The sequence below is a fragment of the Trachypithecus francoisi genome, unplaced genomic scaffold (assembly GCF_009764315.1).
Source record: "Trachypithecus francoisi isolate TF-2019V2 unplaced genomic scaffold, Tfra_2.0 Lachesis_group15, whole genome shotgun sequence".
Classification (NCBI taxonomy): Eukaryota; Metazoa; Chordata; class Mammalia; order Primates; family Cercopithecidae; genus Trachypithecus; species Trachypithecus francoisi.
The window spans coordinates 1,032,860-1,053,937 of NW_022681460.1; the positions used below are offsets into that span (position 1 = coordinate 1,032,860).

Sequence of the window (21,078 nt, forward strand, 5' to 3'; positions counted from 1 at the left end):
GGGCTGCAGACTAGTAACCATAGCGGCGCGCGTGAGTCGCGGGCTAGTAACCATGGCGGCGCGCGTGAGTCGCGGGCTAGTAACCATGGCGGCGCGCGTGAGTCGCGGGCTAGTAACCATGGCGGCGCGCGTGAGTCGCGGGCTAGTAACCATGGCGGCGCGCGTGGGGCGGAGCGTGGCGCTAGTTCTCCGCGTGCCCTCCTGGGAGCTGGGTGCCGTGAGTCCTCTCCAGCGGGCTGCTCTCGGCTCGGAGTCGGCGCGGAACCCGAACTGCTGCTCTGGGGCGTGTGCCTAGGGCGCCGGGCTGGAGCGCGGGGCCTGCGCGGTGTTCCGCGGGTGCTCGCGGCTCCGCTGAGGTCTCTATGGGGGCGATTTGAGGGTTCCGCCGTGACCGCTCCCAACGGCGGAGACGCGCGCTCTGGACCAGAGCCGTTGCCCGCTGTCTCGTCACCCCAAGCCTCCTCCTGACGCCGTGCTGGTGCGAGGGTCTCCAGGGGAATTAGGGGCACAAATCGGGCCCGAGCGTCCGGGCTGCCGTGGCACGAAGGCGCAGGATCGGCGCTTTGAGAACTGAGCGCCTGTAGAGTTCGGAGGAAAAGGGCGCAGGTGGTTATTTTAATTAAAGCAGCTATGTATAAAGAGAACTCAGACCTCTTTAAAAGATTCAGTAGTTTAGGAACGAACTAGGGCTGTAGAAATGCCCAGGATCCTGCACCACCCATCGGTTCTGTGCTCCGAGGGCGGGAGCGTGGACCCTGAGGGCTCCTGAATTATGCCCCACTCGCCTTTCACCCTGCATGGTAACTACCAGGCTAAGTTTTCCTAACTCGAGCCAAACAGCAAGTTTCTGGCTTGCTTAGTCACTAAAAGAAAAAAATTTCGATCTTTTCTAATCAGAAGGGAGTAATTTTCTCTTTCTAAAAATCCTGGGCAGAAGGAAATGCCCAGAATTTTATCAGTGGTACTCCTCGAGTAGTAGAGAGTTCATCTTTTTATGTATTTCTAAATTTTCTACAATTTACACACACTGTACCAGTAAAGGGGTATTAAGTCTACAGCTTCCAGTTTATCTGGAATTGCTGCCCTGTGTTTACTGACCTAACTTTAAGACAACGGTTTCTTTAGCAGTCACTTGCCACTGCTTTTTCCTGAAGTGCTTACCTAGTCTTAGGTGCACTAGAATCTCACTAAAATAATACATTTAGTTTATTTTCCCTGACTTGTTCTGTGCACATGCGTACACGGAAATCGCTGGGGATATCCTATAACACTGATTATCCCCTAGCGTTGGCACAGCAGGGAGAGGAGGTCGGGATAGTCCAATTCCGTGTGTTGGCTGCTAATGCTTATTCTTTGCAATAATTGACTGTAGGGCTGCAGGATGAGTAAGCCCGTGGTCAGTTTCCCACGTTATTACAGGTTGTTGCAGTTGAACTGCTCGTCACTGCCTAAGGCGGGTCTTGAGCTTTTACCCTCCTGAATTTGTTTCTGAGTTCCATCAGCCACTCAGCAACATCCTGCAGTGCCACTGAAGCATATGCCCCTTCAAGGTGCCCACATCAGTTCAGCAACATCCTGCAGTGTCACTGAAGCATATGCCCCTTCAAGGTGCCCACATCAGTTCAGCAACATCCTGCAGTGCCACTGAAGCATATGCCCCTTCAAGGTACCCACATCAGCCAAGGTAGGCTGACAGAAGGGACCTCAGCTTCACGCAATTAGTGTTTCTCTCTTGCTTACACAGCAGTCCAGCCTGGTGTCCTGGTCACCCTTTAGTGGGAGCAGCACAGGCCGCCAGGTGCCACCACCATGGCCCCTCTTCTTAGCCTTTGGAGCCCTCCGCCTCCAGCATGAGGGGCTGTGCATGCCTGGTGTGTTTTCCAGACCAGAAATTGGTGCACAGCTACTCGACTCCAGAGAGGCTGGAAATGTGGTCCTGCCATGTTCTTAGTGGCTCCAGGGAGGAAGCAGAAAAGAGCTTGGGACAACTGCCAGACCACAGAAATAGAAAAATGAATATTTTAACAGAAAAAGAACTTTCTACGGAAATGATTTTAGGGGCCATCTGAGAGGACGAGAGGATAGGTTGGGGTTCAGTTAGCTGCCCTGGATTCACGTCCTGGACACAGACATGTATGTGTGTGTGTGTGTGTGTGTGTCAGTGTGTCCCTGACAATGATTCTGCCTGCACCAGACACTCCTTCATCCCCGTCTGCACCACCCTGCCATGGAGCAGGAGAGGCAGGAGAGGTAGGCATTGAAGCCGAGTACACTGAGGCAGAGGTAGGCATTGAAGCCGAGAACACTGAGGCAGAGGTAGGCATTGAAGCCGAGAACACTGAGGAACGAGGAGAGGTAGGTATTGAAACTGAGAACACAGGAATGGGCAGAGGTAGACGTTGAAGCTGAGAACACTGAGGCAGAAGTAGGCATTGAAACGGAGAACACTGAGGAGCGGAGGTGTTGGGCAGCTGGAGAGGTGGGACGTCCGCTCGTGCACACTGGGGCCAGACTGACCCAGAGGTTCTGAGCGCAGGCTAGTGCTTCCTCCTGAAGGTGGCTTATGTGTCCTGACAAGGCTTCTTCCCTCTTTGGCTTCACACCATTGTTTTCTGTGAACTCTTCACACTAGTGAGTCTTGGTGTTATTTCTTTACTATGCACACATCAGGAAATGCAAGCACATTCATATTCTGTCTTTATTTTGGAAATAATTCCAGCGATGTCAGACGTTGGATGTCAGGAGATCGTTTTTTGTTGTTTCTGCTTTTGTTTGTTTGTTTGTTTTTGAGACAGGGTCTCTATCGCCCAGGCTGGAGTGTAGTGGCACAATCTTGGCTGACCACAACCTCCGCCTTCTGGGTTCAAATGATTCTCCCGCCTCAGCCTTCCAGGTAGCTGGGACTACAGACACGCGCCACCACGCCCAGCTAATTTTTGTATTTTTAGTGGAGACGGGGCTTCACTACGTTGGCCAGGCTGGTCTTGAACTCCTGACCTTGTGATCCACCTGCTTCAGCCTCCCAAAGTGCTGAGAATACAGGCGTAAGCCACTGTGCCCGGTGTCTGCTTTTGTTTTTAAGACATGAAGGGGTCCTGTGCTTCAGGCATGGAAGAGGTCTTCAGGTCTTCGGATTGCTTTTCTCCAATGACCCTGGGCTCTCTGACCCCACACCTTTCACCAAACCTGTTTGGATCGGACAGCTTTTTGTATGTGCGCATGTTTGGGTGCATGCGTGTATACAGGTATGAGATTTTGTGTGTGTATGCGTGTGTGTATGTGATCTCTTGATCTCTTGCTTCACAGCTGCCCATACCTTAACTTCTTCCTCGTAAGCTTCACTGCACCATTCTTCCCAAGATCTCCTAGCACCATCTCAACCGTTGGGTCACCCTGGACTCTTGCTGTCGATTGCTTTTTCTAGTCTTACTCAGGGTTCAGTCCCAATAGGACACGCACAGATCGCTGTGTAGACGTATGCAGGGTATTGTCATTCCATTTGTACAGTTTTCATTTTGTAGGCAATTTTATTCGGTTGTTAATACTGCAGTGACAAACTAATGCAGATTTGGTGGTTTAAAACAGTACAAGTGGATTGTCTTACAGTTCTGGAGGTCACAAATCCAAAATGGGTTTCAAACTGTGCTAAAATCAGGGTGGCATTGGGGCTGGCTCCTTCCAGAGTCTTCGGGTGAAAACTCTTCTCCGTGCCTTTTCCAGCTTCTAGAGGCCACCACAGGCCTCAGCTCCTGGCTCCTTTTTCTGTCTTAAGAACGGTAACCACAGCAGGTTGAGTCCTTCTCACGGTGCATCATCATCCCAGCTTTTCTCTCTCTAGCTTAGTTAAGGAAAGTATTTAAATTGAACATACCCAGATAATCCAGGATAATCTCTCTTCTGAAGCCCATCTGATTAGTAACCTCAAGTCCCTTGGCTGTGTAACCTAATGTTTGCAGAGGTTCTGGGGATGAGCATGTGGACATCTTAGGGAGAGTGTTACTCTGTCCCCAGTGTGCCCTGGGGTATTTAGACTCCTCAACATTCAGCTAATAGGTACTATTTTATGTAATTGGTACAAAAGGACAATGCTGGGTGCTCTGTAATCATTTAGAAATGAGAGAAACAAGATAACTTTTTGAGTGTTATGCTCTAAAATGGACACATTGGGTTAGAGAAGAGATGTCTGTTTCTTCCACAGTTACTTGAAAGAAATTTTGGTGCAATGCCTAGAGGAAGTTACAGCTGATGTTTCAGCATTTGACATAATGTATCCAAAGCAGAATCTATGCTTCTCCCCTGCTGGAACCTGTTCTGCCCCAGCTCAGAAAGTGAGGTATCTTGTTGTTCAGGCCAGAAAGCTAGGAGCCACTCCTGATTCCTCAAATTCCTCTTCAGCAACCAACCCGTACTGGCTTCCATCAGTCCTAGCTCGGAAATAACGTGTGGTGTCCATCTGCTTAAACCCTGCTCTTAGGCTCCAGCACCAATGATCTTTTGAAAAATAGAAGTTTTAAATTTGTAAATATTTCATTAAAGTTTTTGTTCATCCTTCTTGATATTTTTATATATCTAAGCATTACTATTTTTGTTGTCTCAGCATCCACATCCTCTTGGCAAAAAAATCATCTAGTCCTGGATTTCCGCTGGACTACCACCCTTCTCCCTCTGCTGGCCAGGACTCAATAGAGAGGTTTGTGTCCCAGGCCTGACTTCTTGGCATCATTTCATCCTTCTGATTACATGATTAGTTCAGACATGGAAAGTGTCTCAGACAGGCCCAAACTCATGAGAAATGTTCAAGGATCAATGGAAAGAGATGCTTTCTTCCCCAGCGCCCTGCAATGTGGGAGGCCACGCTCGGGTGCTGTTGGCCGTCTTTTTGCCACCGCATAGGAACAGACAATGAGCAGCACCTAGACAGGTGGAGCTGAGGGTTGGGGAGACCAGGGGGCTGTCCTGACGGTGTTGATGAAGCTGCTGTAGCCAGTCATGTGCTAACCTTTTAATTACACATTAAACTCCTTTTCGTTCCATCGGATTAGGTCGAGCTTGCTTTCGGAGACACGAAGTAAACATTTTTCAATGTCATTTTTAAAAACATCTGCATTGTATTCCACTCAATGTAAGAACCGTTGCTACGTCTCATATTATTATCAATGTTACAATGGACAGCCTTGAAGAAATACAGTTTGGAAAAGGTAGAAGGATTTATTTGTTATAAATTTATAAAAGAAATTTTGATTGCCAGATAAGTTTATGTTAATTTATTCTCTTACCCGCAGTGTATGTGAAAATGTTTTTTTGTGCGTGCGTTCATGATATATTTATTTTGTTTTATTTTTTTTGGTACGGAGTTTTGCTCTTGTCGTCCAGGCCGGAGTGCAATGGCGCAATTTCGACTCGCTGCATCCTCAGCCTCCCAGGTTCAAGCGACGATTCTCCTGCCTCAGCCTCCCGAGTAGCTGGGATTACAGGCGCCTGCCACCATGCCTGGCTAATTTTTGTATTTTTAGTAGAGAGGGAGTTTCACCATGTTGGTCAGGATGGTCTCAAAGTCCTGACCTTGTGATCCGCCTGCCTCAGCCTCCCAAAGTGCCAGGATTGCAAGTGTGAGCCACTGCGCCTGGCCTGACTGTTGCATTTAACAAGGCACAAATAGATGTTAATTTTATTCTGTGGCGTAAAGTCCATTCTTTCTTTGTTGACTTTCTGTCTTGATGACCTTTCTAGTGCTGTCAGTGGAGTATTGAAATTCCCCAGTATTACTGTGTTGCTATGTCATTTCTTAGGTCTAGTCATAATTGTTTTATGAATTTGGGAGCTTCTGTGTTAAGTGTGTATGTATTTAGGATTATGATATTTTTCTATTGGACTAATCCTTTTATCATTATATAATGTCCCTCTTTGTCCTTTTTTTTTTTTTAACTGTTGTTACTTTCAAGTCTATTTGTGTTGTTTTATGTAAGAATAGCTTCTCCTGCTTGCTTTTTGTTTCCATTTGTGTGGAATATCTTTTTCTTCTCCTTTACCTTAAGTTTATGTGAGTTCCTATGTGTTATATGAGTCTCTTGAAGACACCAGATACTTGATTGGTGTATTTTTATCCATTCTGCCATTTTGTGTCTTTCGAGTGGAACACTGAGACCATTTACATTCAACGTTAGTATTGAGATGTGGGGTACTGCTCTATGTATTATGTTAATTCTTGCCTAAATACCCTTTTTTCATTGTGTTATTGTTTACAGGGCCTGTGAGATTTATGTTTTAAGGAGGTTGTTTTTGGTGTATTTCAAGGTTTTTTTTTTTTTTTTGAGACGGAGTCTCGCTCTGTCGCCCGGACTGGAGTGCAGTGGCCAGATCTCAGCTCACTGCAAGCTCTGCCTCCTGGGTTTACGCCATTCTCCTGCCTCAGCCTCCCGAGTAGCTGGGACTACAGGCGCCAGCCACCTCACCCGGCTAGTTTTTGTATTTTTAGTAGAGACGGGGTTTCAGCGTATTAGCCAGGATGGTCTCGATCTCCTGACCTCGTGATCCGCCCGTCTCGGCCTCCCAAAGTGCTGGGATTACAGGCTTGAGCCACCGCGCCCGGCCCTTATTTCAAGGTTTTGTTGCAAGATTTAGAACTTCTTTTACCATTTCTTGTAGTGCTAGCTTAGTAGTGGCAGATTCTCTCAGCATTTGTTTGTCTAAAAAAGACTTTATCTTTCCTTCGTTTGTGAAGCTTAGTTTTGCTGGATGCAGAATTCTTAGCTGACAATCATTTTGTTTAAGGGGGCTAAAGATACGACCTCGATCCCTTCTGGCTTATAAATTTTCTGCTGAGAAGTCAGCTGTTGATCTGATAGGTTTTCCTTTATAGGTTACCTGGTGCTTTTGTCTCACAGCTCTAAAGATTCTTTCATTCTTCCTGACTTTAAATAACCAGATGACTATACCTGGGTAATGATCCTTTGTGATGAATTTCTCAGGAGTTCTTTGAGAGAGTATCAGTTGCTATGTTAGAAGAGGTATATACACTTTCCCTAAGTTGGTCCAGGGGAGGCATCCTGGTTTCTCAGGTGATGGGCAGGGCCATAGTGTTCCCAAGAGTTTATGTCTTTTGTGTTTGGCTACCAGGGTGGGTAGAGAAAAACCATCAGGTGGGGGCAGGGTTAAGTGGGTCTGGGCTCAGACTCTGTCTAGGCAGGGCTTGCTGCAGCTGCTGTGGGAGATGTGGGAGTGGTTCTTGAGCCAATGGAGGTATGTTCCAGAAGGGATTATGGCTGTGTCTGCTGCATTACATAGGTTGCCAGGGAAGTGGGGGAAAGCTGGTAGTGGAAGACCTCACCCAGCTCCCACGCAGTTTGTGAGGCTGGTCTTGCTCCCACAGTGCCCAGCGCCAGGTTTAGACACAGACGGCCTGTGTGTGGGACTCAGTCCCAGCCCAGGCCATAAGCTTCCATGCTGAGAAAGCAAGCATGGCTGGCTTTCAGGTCTTGCTCTCCCCATCTGCCCACAATGTTGGCAGCTCCTGGGCTCCTATCTGTAGCAGTTCCCTTTTACCCACTCCTGATTCTGCTCAAGGAAGTTCGTGCCCAGTCTGAATTATCCCAGAATTCAGTTGGAAGCTTCTTTCACCCTAGAGCTCTCCCGATTCCGCTGTCTTTTCTGAGGGAGGACCTCTGTGAGGTGCAGTCAGGGGTGGCTTCCCTGGACTCGAGCTGGAGACTGGGAAGGCCTACAAGGCTCTTCTCACTGCTGCTTCTACTTTATATTTTGCTTGGCTGCCTAAATATGCTCAGCTCTAGGTAAGGTTACATCCTTCTCCTGTGATATGGATTTTTAGATTCCCCAGTGGGGATGTGTGTTTGGAGGCAGTTTTTTCCCCTCACATTTTGGGAACTCACAGTTTTTTGCGTGTCTCGTGGAATTTGCAGTGGCCTGCTGCTTCTTTCAAAGGATCTGTGAATTCTTTCAGTTTTTTTGGTACATTCCTGCAGTGGTTCTTGGAACAGAACTTCACAGTATGAGTCTCCACATGCCTTTCAGTCCATCCTAGTGGGAGATGCACATTATCCCTGCCTCCTGTCTGCCATCTTCTTGCCTAAACGCTTTAAAGGGTTATTGTAAGAATGATATAATCTATGTACTCATATATACAAACCTGCTTCTTAGTGTCTACAAAAGTGGTCTGTAAATTGTAAATTGGCATGCAAATACTATTATTTGTAAAATGTACTGCTGAATTCTATGGGAATTACAGAAGAGAATAAGATAATTATACTGCAACAAAAGTTTATGTTGAAGAAAACGATGAAGCTCAGTCACAATTTGAAGGGTGTATTATTAACATTTTTGAAACAACTATGATGTTTTGTGTATTCTTTGTCTGTCTCGCAAGATGTTTTATGCTTTGGGAAGCAGTGGATCTGGTGACAGCAGCTTCATATTGTCCCCTCAGGACACATCTGCCCAGCACCTACTGCCATGCTCCAGTTACAGAGTCTACAGAGTAACCATGGTAGCTTTGGAAGGTGTAGCTATTTTCATATGACACTCAAAGTATCTTTGAAATATTAAAAAAAGGTGAGATAAAAATTGTGAATTGGAGACAAATGTGCCTTAAAATAACGTACACATGCTTTTATTTTGTTTTTCTCCAAATATTGAGACTTTTCAAGCCTTTAAAAATCACCTTTTATTTATTTTATTTTTATTTTATTTTATTTATTATTTTTTTGAGACAGAGTCTCGCTCTGTCGCCCAGGCTGGAGTGCAGTGGCGTGATCTCAGCTCATTGCAAGCTCTGCCTCCCGGGTTCACGCCATTCTCCTGCCTCAGCTTCCCGAGAAGCTGGGACCACAGGTGCCCGTCACCACACCCGGCTAATTTTTTGTATTTTTAGTAGAGACGGGATTTCACCGTGTTAGCCGGGATGGTCTTGATCTCCTAACCTCGTGATCTGCCTGCCTTGGCCTCCCAGAGTGCTGGGATTACAGGCGTGAGCCACCGCACCCGGCCAAAAATCACCTTTTATTTATTATAACACAGAGCATTTGTTGTAAGGGCAATCATAGAGTATAAGGCCTCTAATTGTATTTTGAGAACATTTATCAATTACATTATCACCTTCCTGGTACCTTGGCCTTATGAATATTAAAACAAGGGTTTCTAATCGAGACCTGTATTGAAAATGTTTGCTGTTTTCTTTTGAAGTATTTTCCAAAGATGATCTGAAGTCCATTTTCCTTTGCCTCATTTCTCTTGTGAAATTCTGCTCCCCACCTGCACACAGGAAATTCTTATTGCTGCCCCGCCGCAGCACAGAGGTGGTGCGGAGGGTTCACAGTCTGCACTGGACTATCAGTTTTCTCAGTCACGGGGCCGGGAGGCAGGCAGGGGAAGGTCCTGCTGATGAGTAGCACCCCACAGTTCTCTTTCTTTCTTTGCAATTCCTGTCTGACCAAGGGTCCTTCAGACAGAGGATTCCATCCTAGCAGTCCAGCCATGGAGCCATGTCCCGCTGCCTCCTTAGGTCAAAATAGTTTAGATGGTGTGAAGTGCTGGGAAGGAGGTGGATGGGGTTGGGGGCAGGGATGGGAGCCAGCTCTCAGGGGCCTCTGCTGAGACCTGGGAAATGGGAAGAGCCCCCAAGGTGCAGAGAGGAGGAGGAATGGAGCATGAAGATAAAGTGTGCCTCCTGAGGCAATCAAAGCCCTGTTGTGTTGTAAGAGCTGGAAGAAAGGGTAAATAGAAAGAGTCGCAGTGGAGGGAGGAGGCGGTGAAGAGGAAGAGAGGCAGAGGTTGGGTTAGCAGAATCCCTCAGGGCCAGCATGAGGAGCACAGGGGTGGATTTTTTGAATCCACATGACCAGTATGCGGACCGCACGGGTGGGCCTTTGAATCCACATGGCCAGCGTGAGGACCACATGGCTGGGCCTTCAAATCCACATGACCCCCTTGAGGACTGCATGGGTGGATTTTTCAACTCCACATGACCAGCATGAGGACTGCACAGGTGGGCCTTTGAATCCACATGGCCCGCGTGAGGACCGCACGGGTGGGCCTTTGAATACCCACAGCCTGCATGACCCTGCTGGATGTCTGGGTGCTTGCCCATCACTTTCTAAGCATTTCTGTTGTCTGTGCCTTTAAGTGCATCGATTGCTGGCCTGCAGTGGGGTGTGGGGTACAGTAGAATCAAGGATGACCCCAGAGCCATTCCCGCCTGTTTCTGAAGTGATTATGCTGTGAAGTTAAGTGTGAAGCTGGATGAAGATCTGAAGTGTTTCATTGTCAGTGTCTCATTAGTTTATGCTTTTATGAAACACAGCCAGTGAATCGCTGATTATAGAACCTGCGGTAGCTTAACTGCAATTACACAGGGTGTTGTGAAACTCGCTGATTACAGAACCTGCGGTAGCTTAACTGCAATTACACAGGGTGTTGTGAAACTGTTCGGTAAAGCCCAGCTTAGCGATGGGAGATGTGGGTTCCAATTGCAGTTCCCTAACAACTGATGTGCTGTGGTCAATTCAGAAAATAACTTTGTGTCTTAGTCATTTCAGTAACCCACGCTTAGAATGCTAAGTGCCAGCGCTGCCCCGATGCCATATGGATCGTTGTTTAGTCTTGGCCTCTCAGTAGCTGTTCTCATTTTACAGTTGTAGAAGCTGATTGAGAAAGCCTAAGCAAGGTCTGTTAAGTGGGAATAGTGGAATTTGAGTCAAGGTTTGCTTAATTGGAAAGCCCATGAGAGGAATGGAGCAGTTGTGAATGTGGAACTTCCAGAGTTTTCAGCGATTTCTCTTGTTTTTTCTTTTTTTTTTTTGAGACGGAGTCTTGCTCTGTCGCCCAGGCTGGAGTGCAGTGGCGCGATCTCGGCTCACTGCAAGCTCCGCCTCCTGGGTTTACGCCATTCTCCTGCCTCAGCCTCCCGAGTAGCTGGGACTACAGGCGCCCGCCATCTCGCCCGGCTAATTTTTTGTAATTTTTAGTAGAGACGGGGTTTCACCGTGTTAGCCAGGATGGTCTCGATCTCCTGACCTCGTGATCCACCCGTCTCGGCCTCCCAAAGTGCTGGGATTACAGGCTTGAGCCACCGCGCCCGGCCCTCTCTTGTTTTTTCTTGGGGTGAGGAGAGGTGAATAAATAGGTATGATGTGGTATGTGTGTGTGGTCAAACTAATAACTATCAGTAGGTAATAGACTTTTTTTCTATATTAAATATGATACCTATAGTCATCTTGTATGTACTTTTTGTTTTCAGATTGAAGATGGAAAATCCCCAGGACAATTTCTCAAGTAATGGTGGCTGTCTAAGTGATGCAGTTACAGAAAAATACCTGGTTGAATCCAAGGAGTCTGTGTCTCATGTTCAGCTTGCGTGTAGCATGCAGGACTGTGCTTTCCCTTTGGATGGGACTGAACTTTGTGTATGGAACACGAAGAGTCCTTCTCATCAGGTATTGAACAAGTTATAAGTCCAGTGTCATGAAGGCCTTGCCCTTGTCTCTCCATGTCTTTGATGCTCTTTGGACTGCATTACGCTCTGTGGATTCAGCTACCAACTATGGGAGAAAAATATTGATAAAAACATTATCTTATTTTATTTTTAAATTTATTTTTATTTTACAATTTTTTTTGTTTTTTTTTTTGTTTTTTTTTTTTAGACGGAGTCTCGCTCTGTCGCCCGGGCTGGAGTGCAGTGGCCGAATCTCAGCTCACTGCAAGCTCCGCCTCCTGGGTTCCCGCCATTCTTCTGCCTCAGCCTCCCGTGTAGGTGGGACTACAGGTGCCCGCCACCTCGCCCGGCTAGTTTTTTGTATTTTTTTAGTAGAGACGGGGTTTCACCGTGTTAGCCAGTATGGTCTCGATCTCCTGACCTCGTGATCCGCCCGTCTTGGCCTCCCAAAGTGCTGGGATTACAGGCTTGAGCCACCGTGCCCGGCCAATATTTTTATATTTAGAACACAAGTGATCTGGAATTAAAAAGTTTCTTCAGTTAGAAGCTGATCAAGAAAAGGTTCATCTTAACATAATCAAGTCTCCTACATGTGAATATTTGGATTGACCTCACTTTTTCAGTGAAGTATAAACTACTTAGGGAAAAAAAAAGTTCCACATAGTAAGTGCACGTTGTGATGACTATAACTAAATGAATATGCCCAGGTGACCACCCCTAGGTCATACCTCGTCTCCGTCAGTGCCCACTTCTCTCCTGCCCAAAAGGCAACACTATCTTGACTTCTAATACCATAGGCTAGTTTTGCTTATGATGAACTTTATATAAATGTGATTATACATGACGCACTTTTTTGTGCTGGTTTCTTTGATTAATTAGTGTTATTTTACGAGATTCATCCATGTTGTTCATTTCCATTGCTACAGAGTATTAGGATTTATTAGGTACCACTATGCCCTTTTTGAAAAACTAAACTAAAAATACATTTTTATTATAGAGTAATAAGTAGAATTACATTCTACTTATGTAAAGACCACACTTTATCCATTTGTGTTGTAGAATAGTAAGTAGAATTGCATCCTACTTATGTGAATAGACCACACTTTATCCATGCTTGTGTTAGTTGACATTTGTTGTATTTCAGTTTTTTTGGCTGCTGGATTCTTTCATATGTCTTTTGGTGCAGACACATATAATTGCTGGATTATAAAGGATACATAAGCAGTTGACTCTTGAACAACGTGGGTTTGAACTGTGCTAGTTTACTTATACATGGATTTTCTTCAACCCAATGTGGGTCAAAACTATAGAATTTTCAGGATATGAAAACTGTATATTTGGAGGGGCACCTTTTCATATATGTGGAGTCCACACAGCCAACTGTGGGATGTGGGTATACACAGATTTTGGTTTATGTGGGATTCTTGGAATCAATCCCTCATGATAGTGAGGGATGTCTGTGTTCAGTAGATAATGCCAAGCAGATTTCCAAATTGGTTGTACCAATCTGTATTTCTTCTAATGGTGTATGACTTTCAGTTGAACCATATCTTCACCTAAACTTGTTTATTTTTATTTTAGCCTTTCAAAAAGGGCATAGTGGTACCTAATTATAATTAGTAATTCCGTGATTATTAATGATGTTTAGCACATTTTTGCACATTTATTGGCCATTTAGATATTCTTTTTTGTGATACATGTTTTCAAATCTCCTGCCATTTTTTTCTATTGGATTATCTGTCTTTTTTCTATTGATTTGAAGGAGTCCTTTATATTATAAATATAGGCTTTCTGTTGTCCCTTTAGATTAGTTTGCATTTTCTAGAGTTTTATGTAAATTGAATCATATGGCAATTTAATTTTTTATTGACATGTAATAGTTGTACATATTTTGGGGGTATATGTAATATTTTGATACAAGTATACAACGTGTTATGATCAAATCAGGATAATTGGGATGGCCACCACCTCAAACATTTATCTTTTTATTGTGTTGGTAACATTATAGTTTTTTTCTTCTGGCTATTTTGAATTATATAATAAGTTAATATGAACTCTAATTTTCCTCCTGTACTGTTGAATACCAGAACTTATTATCTAACTGTATTTTTTTTATTCCTTCTCCCACTTCTTTTCATTCTCTCCACTTCCCATCCCAGCCTCTTTTAACCACTGTTCTACACCCCGCTTCCACGAGATCCACTTTTTAAGTTTCACATATGCGTGAGAACATGTGATATTTGTCTTTGTGTGCCTGGCTTATTTAATTTAACATAATGACCTCCAGTTCCATCCATGTTGCTGCAAATGACAGGATTTCAGTCTTTTTTATGGCAGAATAGTATTCCATTGTGTATATGTACCGTATTTCTTTATCCATTTATCTGTGGCTGGACACTTAGGCTGATTCCATATCTTGGCTGTTGTGATAGTGCTGCAATAAATAGGGGAGTGCATTATCATATAATGTAATTACTTGTCTCTTTGTACAGCTTTTAACTTGATGTCTGTTTTATCTGATGTAAGAATAGCTACTCCTGCTTGCTTTTGGTTTCCATTTGCATGAAATATTTTTTTCCATCCCTTCACTTTAATACTGTGTATGTCTTTATTGGTGAGATGAGTTTCTTGTAGTCCACATATAGTTGGGTCATGTTTTTCTTTTTATTCAGCCAGTCTATATCTTTTTAGTAGGGAATGTTATTTATTTACATTCAGGGTTATTGATAGGTAAGGACTAATTCCTGTCATTTTATTGATTGTTTTCTAGTTGTATATCTTTTGTTCCTTACTTCTTACTGTTTATTTTTTCAGTTGGGTGGTTTTCTATAGATTTGATTCCTTTGTTTTTCTCCTTTGTGTATTGGTTCTACCAGGGAGTTTTATAGTTTTCCAGGTTTTCATGATGGTGGATATCATCATACTATATCCAGATATAAGACTCCCGTGAGCATTTCTTGTAAGATCAGTTTAGTGGTGATGAATTCTTTGAGTTTTGTTTGTCTCTGAAGATTTAATTTGTCCTTCATTTCTGAAAAATAACTTTGCTGGGTATAATATTCTTGGCTGGAAGTTTATCTGTTTTCAGTACTTTGAGTGTAGCATCCAGTTCTCTCCTGAAATGTAAGGTTTCTGCTGAAAAATACGCTGTTAGTAAAATAGAGATTCCCTTATATGTGACTTGATGCTTTATTCTTGCTGCTTTAATTTTTTCTTTGTCTATAGATTTTGACAGTTTGACTATAATGTACCTCTAAGAGGACCTATTTGGATTGAAACTATTTGGTTATTCCACCTTCCTGGACCTGGATTTCCATCTCTTTCCCAAGATTTGAGGCATTCTCTGCTATGACTTATTAAATAGTTTTCCTCACCTTCTCCTTTTTTCTTCTGCTAGAATGCCCATATTATTAATATTTATTTGCTTAATGATATCTCATAACTCACATCGGCTTTATTCTTTTTTATTCTTTATTCTTTTTTTGTCTGCCGGTATTATTTCAAAAGTCCTGTCTTCAAGTTCAGAAATTCTTTCTTCAGCTTGATCAAGCCTAGTTGCGTAATCTAGTTGTTAAACCTCTCAATTATGTTTTTAAATTTTATTCATTGAATTCTTTAATTCTAGGATTTATCTTTGGTCCTTTGAGCTGCTCAGCTCGCCTGGTGGTATGTCCCCAAAGGCAACCCGTGGGTCTTTTTCTTGAGTCTGAGACATGGGCACGTAGCTGCTTGTTGGGCCTGGGAGCATGCTTACCGTGGTCAGCCTGTGACACTGTTTCTCAGGCCTTTTTGGGGACGTTGGGCAGCCTGGAAGTATTTCTTCTTGTGGCAGGGGTGCCATAGGGGTGTTTCCCAGGTCCTGAGCATAGGTGTTTAGCAACTCTGCTGGCCCGGGGTGAATCAGCTGTTAGGAGGCTCGGGAGCCTCTCCTGCTTTGGGGAGGGTGTGTAATGATTTGGCTAAATCAAAGGCAGGTTTGTCCTGGGCAGGACTGCTGGGCTGTTTCTCTGGCTTAAGACAATTCATAGCTGGGTGTCAGTTCTGATGAGGTTGTTTTATTGACAGTTCGTCTTTACTCCTTGGATTTTGTCTTTTTCGGGGTTCCCATTCTAAGTCTAGGGGGTTTAGCAGCATGTCCATCCCTCTCACCTTAGTAGATTGTATTCTAGGCAGACATTTACTAAAATCCATTCTTATTTCTTTACGGGAAAAAATCGTAGAGTTCTCAACATTAAGGCAGTCAGCTGTATCTCAAAATGACTTTGTAAGGTGACAGAAATCTTTGCCCATCTCCCAATATGATAGTTCTGTTTCTGTCCCTGAAGATGACTCATTTGATTATACCATTTCTGTGCCCTTAGTCCCTTGAATCTCAGCTCCTCAACTGCCTTTAGTGGAATTGTCAGAAGATTCTCTCTATAGTAGATATCTTTATAGGACAAGTGACCCCAGTACTGGGGTCACTTCCCTCATTTTTTTTCTTCCCTGTAATCTTGTTATCATAATTCTTCATGACTTGGTTGCTTTCTGATGCCTTCAAAATGTGTGTCTCCATGTGTGTGTATGTATATGTCTGTGTGTATATATGTGTATATATATATTTAATTTTGTCCAGTTTTTCTTGTAATTCTCATCAGTAGGGTTGGTACTGATGAGGTGATGTATCCTGCCTTTACTAGAAGTGGAATTCTCCAGTGATATCTCTCATATCAAACTGCCCGTTGTCTATTTAACATCACCTTATAAGCATCTCAACTTACTATGGACCAAATGGACCATGATCTACCCTCGTCCCATCCCATTTTCCCTTTGTTTTTTGTTCTTGAGGCATTGTTCACCCAGGATTTTAACCTCAAACCCTATCCCTTTGCTTTTGTTTTTCCCTCCATCCCTCCGTGTCCGTTGGTCACGGAATCTTCCGTCATCATCTTCTCTCCATCTCCGTCGTCACTATCTTAGTCCAGGTCTCTACTGGATTTCCCTTGAGTGTTTTCATGCATTCCAGCCCAGTGTACCCCCAACACTCGTCTGCTCCCTACTTTTAGCAATGTTTTGTTCCTGGAAAACAAATCTAGTCATTGTATTATTCTGACTGTGCATTTTTTTGCTGGATTTTAATTTCCTAGAGTGCTATCAACACTCCTTGTGTAGTTGCCAAGGTCCCCACACCTGGGCCTCACCTTTCTCCAGCCTCCTCCCACTCCTTTCCTTGTCTCAGCAGTTTCTTACCCATGCCTTGTTTTCCCTGGGACCTCATTGCTCCCCTCCTTTTGTCAACCCCTCATTCTTCTTCTTCTTCAGTTTTCACCTCAGCTGTTACCTCTTCTGGCGTGTAGTGGAGACATGTTCTATATTTGGTTAACTAACAAGTTATAAAGAAATGGGGCCGGGCGCGGTGGCTCAAGCCTGTAATCCCAGCACTTTGGGAGGCCGAGACGGGCGGATCACGAGGTCAGGAGATCGAGACCATCCTGGCTAACACGGTGAAACCCCGTCTCGACTAAAAAATACAAAAAAATTAGCCGGGCGAGGTGGCGGGCGCCTGTAGTCCCAGTTACTCGGGAGGCTGAGGCAGGAGAATGGCGTGAACCTGGGAGCGGAGCTTGCAGTGAGCTGAGATCCGGCCACTGCACTCCAGCCTGGCGGCAGAGCCAGACTCTGTCTCAAAAAAAAAAAAAAAAAAATAAAGAAATGGAAGAACGAGGTAACCTGTATCTTTTTATTAGTGTGTGTGACAGTGAATAGCAGTGAAATGGTTGAGAGAATAATTTAGTACTACATAGCAGAGATTTTAACAAATGAATTAACAATATGTAAAATGAATGTATTTGAAAAACTCAATCTTTTTATTTCTTAGGTTTGAAGTTATGTTGTTATACTCTTATTTTTAAATATTGTCTATAATCTGTGTTTTATTTTTGTTAATTTTCTCAGCTTCTAATCTTACGAGGACACCATCAGCCAATTACTGCTATGGCTTTTGGAAATAAAGTGAACCCACTTCTAATCTGCTCAGCATCGCTGGATTATGTTATAATGTGGAACCTGGATGAATGTAGAGAGAAAGTACTTCAAGGTAAATGAAAATCTAAAACGTGTTTTTAAAAACCTACAAAAGGAATAACTCATCCTTCAGTATACTTGGTACCACCCAAGTGTGTTTCTCTTGGGCAGCACCGTTCCCTCGGGGGGATTTGGGATAATTTTGTATTCCCTTTACCTTGAAACCAGGCATGCAAGCAGGGTGCTTTATATGGGAGGACACCAGGCCATTCAGATTCACTGACCTTTGCTGTGTGTTATGCTGATCTTACAGGCTCATTGGTTTTGATCTTATGTCCCTTTTTATTTTAAGAACTGTCAATTTTGTATCAACCTGAAAGCATGTAGGAAAGTTGAAATATTCTTTTCTTGCACAGCAAGGTTTCTTGAGCACCTGTAATATTTCAGGCTGGAGACCAGTGGTGAATAGGAAGGGCTTGATCCCAAATCCTGTGGAAGTCACAGCTCAGAGTTTGAGAGAGACACTATGTAAGCCAGTGACCAAGTGGCTATGAATTGTGAGTGTGCAGCGGAGAAGGCAGATGAGGCCAGGGCAGCACGCACATGCGTGGGGGTACTTTGAGATACGGGATCTCAGGGAGGGGCATGTGGGCTGAGGGTGAGAAGGGACGGGATAGGGGACTGTGCTTTTGGCAGATGAACCCAAATGTGCCAAGGCCCTGGGAAGCATGAGAACCTGCCTCTGTGCTTGGAACGTGCTGATGTTAGGAGAGTCTCATCTGAGGAAGTTGAAAAGTTAGGTGGGGACCACATTAAGGAATTTGAGTTTTGCGGAATTATATAGAGAAGTTAGAGGATTATGTTAAAACATAAATGCAAAGAGACTCTAAACCTATGTATTCTATGTAGGGACATGAGTACGTATCTCTCTCTAGACTGGGTGGCTGTGTGATGTGAACATATGTGTCTCTCTAGGCTCTGGGTGGCTGTGGGACACGATCACATGTCTCTCTGTAGACTTGGTGGCTGTGGAGCATGTGCACATGTGTCTCTCCCAGGCTCTGGGTGGAGTATATCTGCATTTTGCTGGTGATAGGTCCGTGGTGCACACTAGGACCAGATGACCTTGCTCGCCATTTTTTCCTTCACCTTTGTGGATTTGCATGACGGACTCTGCATCAGGCTGCAGCTGCTGCATTTGTTGTCTGGGTCTTGGGAACCGCCTGGCTGCTTGTGGGTGTCCTGCCATTGCTTAGTCCCTGGAGGCCTCAGTTGGATAGGCTTCTACTCCCTTCCTTCCAATGGATGTTAGCTGAACCTGGACATGAGGGTGGACAAGGGGTTGGATGCGGGTGAGAAGCATCGAAACACGCAGTTTGATGATTATGACTCTCACTGCGTGGGTACCGCAGCCTCCAGAGGAGGGCGTCTTCCTGTTTTGATGTGGAGGGATTCTCTGCGGGGAAGTGCTGCATTCCCCAGGTTTTCAGAAGACTTCTCTATATCCAGTATTTTTGATCTTCTTAGAGAATCAAAATCACATCAAAGCTCATTGGCATTCTCTCCGTAATTTTAGAATAGAGGGTTACATTCTCCGTGTTTTTCTCAGATTAATGTAATGCTGAATGCATTTGGTGAACTGGCACTAATGGTGAAACTCACTCTAGGGCTGGTCCCTCGAGGGACTGTCGTGGGCTCGCTTTTGGGAAAGGTGCTGTGTTTACAGTTGAGCCTGGATGATCATGTTGTTGCCGTGTGTGCTGGAAACAAAGTATTCATGCTGGATATTGAGGTAAGATTGAAATTCACACGTGAATTTCACAGAAGGGTTTGGCTGATGGGGCCTCCCAGGTTCTGGGACCTTCCCCAGCTGTCTTTTCTTTTTTTCTATACTCCTTTTTTTAAAAGCTATATCTTAAATTTAGTTTACTTTTATAAAATCATATCTTTATGTTGCAATTGGAAAACCACTGGTGTCAGATAGTAATATTTATATAAATATTAAAACTCCCTATGGAATATGGTATCAGGCATGACTTTAGAGAAACATGTTCTACAAAACTTTTATTTCTCAGATATTCCCTGACTGTAGGCATCCTTCCTAGCATAGCGCTTTTGTTTATATCTTTTATCAAGATGTTCTTTTCATCAAGAATCAGACTTTTCGCAGCCATTTCATCACCAGGGTTAGTTTAAGGAAATGTGTCGCCTCTTCCTGGCTGTGTGATTTCAACCTCGGGTGTGACTGGAACAGTCAGCTGCCCCATTGCAATGTTGAAAGCAGTGTTAGAAACCAGAAAGTGGGAATCTAAGGGAACACGAAGGAAGACTCGGTTCCTCTGAATTGTTGCTCTGCCCAAGCCTGATTTTGGAGATGACCCCAGGCCTGGGGTCGTTTTTGTGGCTTTGATTTGCCAGGTCAACATGGCCAACAAAGCTGTTTGCCTGCGTCGCTTTTCCTGTGATAGCCACTTAATAAATGTAGGCGAGGGAGGATGTTAGATTGGTTCTCATGGGCCTCATGTGTAATAGGCATTTTGGGAGAGAACACATTGATGTCTTCAGACTATTTTTGGACTAATGATGAAATTAAGGCTCATAAATTTAAAAAGTTCACATCGTGAGTTAAACCACAGAGAGATGATGGGAAGCATCTAGGAGTTAGGTGAAGGGCTTTACACTATTTCTAGTCTGTCTGTGAAAGCTTTCTGGATATGTTGCTGTTTCAGTTGTAAGTATTTCATGTTTTGTTGTAAACATCCTGTGATTGATAGATTAACATTAGGCCACCCCACCATTTATAACAAAACTACCATTAACGTCCGAAGATTTAACATTGTTGTGTCAGGAAAAGGAAAACCAAAGTGGATTAGGAAGAAGCGTAAAACTGTTAGTGTTTGAAGGAAGATACTGGGTCCCAGATGGAGAGAACAGTCAGCCTGGGGTCAGGTCGGAGCCACACCCCTGAGTTGGGCACATAGCAGGTGAGTAAGCAGGTGCCTTGTACAGATGCGTGTGTAGCCCGTGGGATCCTCGCCAGGCTTCCTTAGCAGCAGGCGTGTCAATTGAAAGACGCTTCACTCAGGGAGAATGACTTTCAGACGTGGGGAATGGCTGTCACGTGAGTCCATGAAGAGCTCACATTCTTTTAACAGCATACTCGGCAAGTCAACAGTTTATGCTATTTGATTTGAAAGACTTCAAATGAGTATTGAGCACTTTCTGGTAAAAGGCACTTTTTAATCAACGTAAAATGTCAAAAGGAAATAAATATTTTTCAGGCTATAATGTTATTCATACCATAGACAGTGGACTAGCTTTATTTTATAGAAATTGGAGAAAATGGAAATGTGTATTTCATAACACTCAGTCTCATGACTCCCTATTCCTACACAGGTTATATAGTCTTGCCTTTTATTTTTAACAATCTAATGGTAACTGGCATAATATACTCAGTATCCTAAGTTGTATTTGTTGATGGCGATATGTTGTATTACTAGAGAAGGTCTTTCAGAGTTAAATGTCTGTTTGTAAGTTAAGTCACCATATATACATGTTTATTTTTTCTGCATGTATTCTAAGGGATATTTGTCTTATTTAAATGGAGTGCTGTAAAATTCAAGAACAGTACC

General features: G+C 43.9%; 1 protein-coding gene across 3 annotated transcripts in view; it reads left to right on the forward strand.

The window, feature by feature from the left end:
- Positions 1-17: 17 nt before the first annotated feature.
- The window catches only part of WDR27 (WD repeat domain 27), a 244,945-nt gene continuing 223,884 nt past the window's right edge, over positions 18-21,078 (forward strand). For 2 of the 3 annotated variants that reach the window (XR_004442681.1, XM_033234187.1), the window contains exons 1-4: positions 18-606; positions 11,249-11,444; positions 17,378-17,519; positions 19,114-19,238. Coding sequence is in view for 2 of the 3 variants with exons in the window: in XM_033234187.1 (XP_033090078.1) it covers positions 11,256-11,444; positions 17,378-17,519; positions 19,114-19,238 (456 nt within the window). In the remaining variant the exon portion in view is untranslated. Of the gene's footprint in view, positions 607-1,628; positions 1,685-11,248; positions 11,445-17,377; positions 17,520-19,113; positions 19,239-21,078 lie in introns of those variants that run through there. The other variant, XM_033234186.1, reaches the window with a different exon arrangement.